The 5037-nt window shown below is 38.6% G+C and overlaps 1 protein-coding gene across 1 annotated transcript; it reads right to left on the reverse strand.

The window, feature by feature from the left end:
- Positions 1-1734: 1734 nt before the first annotated feature.
- Positions 1735-4516, reverse strand: LOC121966820. The gene is made up of 6 exons (XM_042516889.1): positions 4160-4516; positions 4031-4069; positions 3902-3940; positions 3564-3692; positions 3439-3470; positions 1735-2371 (listed from the first exon to the last, which is right to left on the reverse strand). Exons 1-6 carry the CDS (start codon positions 4464-4466, stop codon positions 2069-2071), a joined length of 849 nt encoding a protein of 282 aa, XP_042372823.1. The 5' UTR covers positions 4467-4516; the 3' UTR covers positions 1735-2068.
- Positions 4517-5037: the final 521 nt, after the last annotated feature.

Raw genomic sequence — 5037 nt, forward strand, 5'->3', positions numbered from 1 at the left:
GTAGGATTTGAACCCTTAACCTTCAGAGAGTCAAGCATTGTCCCTCTGTGAGCTCTGTAGGCTCTGCTGTGTCTTACTCAAACAATTATATATTTTAAGTTTGCCACTGTGAGTGAATGAGTGAGAATAACCTAAAGAATCTTTAGAACATCTTAAAGAACACCAGAACAGCTTTCAGTGTGCAGGAAACTGTGTTTCTCTGCAGGTTGATAAAGTTGAACTTTCTGCAGCTCCAATCTTGTCTTTGTCTTTGTGCCTCTTTAGCTCCATCTGCGCTGAAGATGGTCGTGTGGTTAAGGAAGCCGTCCACCAACGCAGAGGGCAACAGAGCTGAGGGTTTAAGCCCCACCTGAGGTATGCGATACAGGAGTGTGTGTGATGAACGTGTGATGAATGTGTGGGAGTCAAATTTGCATTCGTCTTCCAAATTCACAAAGTTCATCTTGCAAATTTACAAATTTCCGCTGTGGAGCACTGAGAAGGAGCAGAGACCATATAAGTATCTGAGAGCCCTGTGTTTTTAGTGAAAGAAAAAAAAAACTACCAAATAACCTTACAGCCATAATTTAACATTAAATGTCCTGAAGTTTTAAATAAAGATGAAGTTTTGAGATAAATTAATGGATGACATATGTTACACAGGAGTGTGTGTGATAAACTACACAATTTTGATCCTTGCAAATTAGGTAGCGTAAGAAGCAAAACATATTAATATTTTAAAAAATCACAAAAACACCATCACAGGTAACTATGCCAAAATGTAAAAAGGTGGATTAGAGCTATATTTTATTTTATTTTTTTTTTTAAAAAAGAGATTAAATGAGTAAATTTAAGAGAAAAAAAGTTGTAAAATCACACAGTTAAACCAGTGGCATGTCCATGTGCCACTGGCTTATGCAGTACGAGTGCCGAGGCGGGACACACCCAGGACAGGTCACCAGACTACCGCAGCGCTGACAGCAAGAGACTGAAAACCATTTTTATAGGTGATATTAAAAGATAATTAGACCAAGCATAAATCAGGCTAAACATATTACTGCCTCTCAGGTTTAAGACTGAATTGCACCTTTAAACATAAAACCAGTTTACTCCTCAAACAGTTTAAGTGTTTGTTTTTCTGATAAGTTTGGTTTTAGTGAGTTATTTAATAAAAAAAAAATAATAAAAAGATGACAATGATTGACAACTGTGTTCCCATCCGTGTGCTCATGTTCAATGGCACTGCTCGTGGGTCATCAGGCCATCCCCTTGACAACCCGTTCAGTTTACCACCATAATGCTAAGACCACTGCTCAAACTATCTAAGCATGTAAATTATATGTGGTTGAGCAGAGGTGGGACTTACTACCACAATTTATGTCAAGAAATATTTCAACCTCCTGTTTGACTTTCTACTCATTTAAATTAAACCACAGCGGTGCGGTCGACGAACCAGATACTTTCTCTCCACCAGTGGCAGTGAAAAACATTAAGACCTTTGTGTGGGAAATAAAATGTGAGAGATAAAATACCAGAGTTGTAAATAAGCGTGCTCATAAAGAATTGTCATCTCTCAATCTCTCAGGTTGTATTCTTCCGCAAAGAACAAAAGGGTAAGCTGGCCAAACTGTTCCTTGTTTAAAATGTTCAAATACTAATCTCAACTGAGAAGAATGCGAAAATAAGCATTAAACATATGTATGAGGTTTTGAAGAAAAGAAAATTCAACAGTTACAGATGAGCCAAGCATTATACTGCAATGCTAAAATTCTTTATTACAAAAATATAGACGTCTCCCAAATGTCAGTCTTCAAACAGGCAGCATGTACAATACATTTTCAGTAAGTCTGTACAAGAGTCAAAGTCAAAAAAAGTCAAATTCAAAAGTGATCGAGTTGAGTCAGTGCTGCTTCTGGTCTAGCCTGGTTGATTTTAGATAACTGTGCTGTGCATCTGCGTGACCACAAGCCTCCTTTCACCTCCTACCAAGTGTTGATCGCAAAGCTTCTCTGCCTGTTCCATGATACCATCACATACATATTTCCATCCATTTTGTCATCTGCATGTGTCTGTGGCGACGCTAAAATGCTCAGGGAACATTGATGGTAGCATATTGTGAATTTTTGTTTGCAACATGCTGTTCTTTAGCAGGTATCCCAGGCCGTTGGTGGCTAATGACAGCATACACTGCATGGTCTGACCCTTGACTTTCATCTGTTGTGTTTTCCACAGCAAGCTGGTTTCCACTGATCATCAGTGGAGGCTGCGATGGTGGTCTGTTTGCAGTACTTGAAGAGTAGACATCATTCAGAATGGAAAAATGGCCTTGCAACACATGAGGGGATGGAGGATTCCCCTTGGGGAGGTTGGGTATCATATGAATGGACATTTCCTATGACACCAAAACAAGATTAAATTAGCCACAAAAATACTTTTGTTTGACCAATATGACTTGTATCAGCTAGGTTTAGGGAATACATTGTCATTTAGGGAAATTTAATTATTTATTATTATTTCTTGCTAAGACCAATGAGATCGATACCACTCTCATGTCTGTAAGCTAAACATGAAGCTAAAATCCAGCAACTGGTTAGCTTAGCTTAGCAAAAAAATTGGAAATGAGCAAGCCTGACATTGTCCAAAGGCATCAAAACTGCGTACCAGTAGAGCGCTTATTGAGTGAAAGAAATAAATTAGACTAGGTAATATTGTTGCATTTAAGGGTTAACACATAATATATTGCTTGTTTAGTCAATACAAAAAAAGAACCAGAAAAATGACACTTGGTTTTACAGGCTACCAGACTATGTCTTTGCTGGGCCATGAATGTATAGATATAAAGAGCACTGGAAGCAGCGCTGTTCGGTTACACAAAGCCAAAAAAGTTTGACTTTGCACATATGAAATTACCTTGGATCTTGGACCCAAAGGTCAAGCTAGAGACTTCACTGGCCAGGCAGCTAACTTTTACATTTTATGGGAAGAAGTCTTATGGGGCCAAATGATGGACCCTGAAGTTGTATTTTAACAGTTTATCCACTATGTCAAATGTTCCTGGGGGCTTACACGATGCGCAGTAACTTCCTGGAGTTGCCACTGGATCTTCTTGATTTCAGGTGATGATGCAGTTAAGAAAACATACTTATTATATTATAATACATTTCTGCCTATATATCCCCCCAACTCCTACATTCTGGACCTTTAAACACGTTTAAAGCTTTAGAAATGCTAAGCTGAGCAAACCCGCTGCTGCTTGTAGCTTTATATTTATTGTACAGACATGAGAGTGGCATTAATCTTTACATCTAACTCTCAGCAAGAAAGCAGGCATGTTTTCCCCACCTAACTATTTCTTGAAGGAGCAAAACTGCATCACATTACAAGGTACAAGGTAGATTTATTGGTCATTTTTTAAAAATAAAATTTGTCCTTAAATCCTGCTACATCTTTTGGAGTTACCTTTCCCTTGGTATGGTTGTAGGTCAGAATTTCTGCAAAGACATAAAACAAAGGCTCTGTTAGGTGGTACGAACCACAAATTTTGTTGCAGTTTTCAGACTGTGGATACATATTAATTTCCTTACGTTTGGGGCCATAAAAACTCAGGAGGGTAAACACTGTCAGTATGATGACCACAAGAGCAATGCTAATACAGATGATGAAGTAGGGCAGCCAGGACACATTGTCCTGAACAGCAACGTCTGGTAGTTTATCTACAAAAGAGGAAGAATCAGATCAGTAATCCTGTCAAAAGTCCCCAAAAAGATCTCCAGAAAAGATCACCTTACCCACCTGTGGGAAGGTGCATAAACCCAACAAACCTGCCTGGAAAGACTCCACCTCCCTCAGATGCACTCAGTTCATTAATCAGAGGCTGTGCTGCATGTATGTATGTATATGATTTAGCAATAAAGTTTCCCACCTGCATTACTGTCAGAGTGTTTCATCCAAAAGCTTGAATCTGTAGATTAATAGAAAATATATACAATTAACACTTGGAATTTTATCTATTAAAAAGTGTGTATATCATTTTATAAATAAAGGTTTTCACCTGCATTATTCCCAAAGTATTCAACACCCTTGTGTAAATCTGTCGATTGTAAGAAAAAAAAAATTTTAAAAATGAAATTAGACAAGTTCTGTCTATATTTTGGCTCTGAGGGAGCAAAAAACTGCCTACCTGAAACTGAGATGTTGATCATGTGACTGATCTCCTCATATTTGGATCCTTTAAACTGACATGTGTACAGGCCGCCGTCATGAATGGAAATCCGTGTGAAAGTCAAATATGAGATCAGTTCGTCCTTGTGTGTGTCACTCTGTGTTATTTCTACATTCTCTGTATAATTATTGATCTGTTTGCATGTGTGTGTGTCAAGCAGTTTACACCAGGTAACATCCTGTGATTGTCCACAGTGTTTGACGGGACAGCTGACTGTCAGACGCTGTTGGGGGACAGCTTTCCACGTCGTGCCTTGGGGAACCATCACCTCAACTTCACATGGAGGAAATCGGTCTACATATGGAATAAAAATGTAAGTTTATAATTTTTGGAATTAATACAAGATAACAGAAAAATTTGACAGTACCCCACTTGTCATATTTTTTTCCTCTTGGACAGAAGTCCCAGATGTTACTAAAATGATGCCAAGGGCAGTCTTTTGCTTTGTATCTTGATGCAAATGGGGTTGGCAGTAATAATGGGTAGGCAGTTAGGTTCAGGCAACAAAACTACTTGGTTTTGGTTAGAAAAAGATTGCAGGTGTCGCTAAAAAAACCCTCCTTCAGCAACACAAATTCTGCAGCCAATGTTGTTTGTTGCTTTCAAGCACTGAGGTCAAAGTCGTGTTTGCTGGACGCTCCCTACGCTCCCACCCACCCTAAGTGGACTTTTATGCTCTTTAAACTATGTCTGTTGCTCTATATATCTAATAATTATGCAGATGGTTTTACATGTTGTTGGTGGAAAGATTGGTGCGTCTCACACAGATTCTAAACAGTGCCTCTGCCTCATTAAATTCTGACAAATATGTACATCTAGCTACAGTATGTTTGATT

This window comes from Plectropomus leopardus, unplaced genomic scaffold, assembly GCF_008729295.1.
Source record: "Plectropomus leopardus isolate mb unplaced genomic scaffold, YSFRI_Pleo_2.0 unplaced_scaffold25993, whole genome shotgun sequence".
Taxonomy (NCBI): domain Eukaryota; kingdom Metazoa; phylum Chordata; class Actinopteri; order Perciformes; family Serranidae; genus Plectropomus; species Plectropomus leopardus.

Bases quoted from the DNA above. Each gene is read 5' to 3' on its own strand.
- LOC121966820 (XM_042516889.1), bottom strand. From the start codon at position 4,466: ATGGTTCCCCAAGGCACGACGTGGAAAGCTGTCCCCCAACAGCGTCTG. The intron at 4,070-4,159 runs GTAGGCAGTTTT...TACAATCGACAG, and splicing joins GATCAACATCTCAGTTTCAG to ATTTACACAAGGGTGTTGAA. The intron at 2,372-3,438 runs GTAACTCCAAAA...TTGGTGTCATAG, and splicing joins ACAACCATACCAAGGGAAAG to GAAATGTCCATTCATATGAT.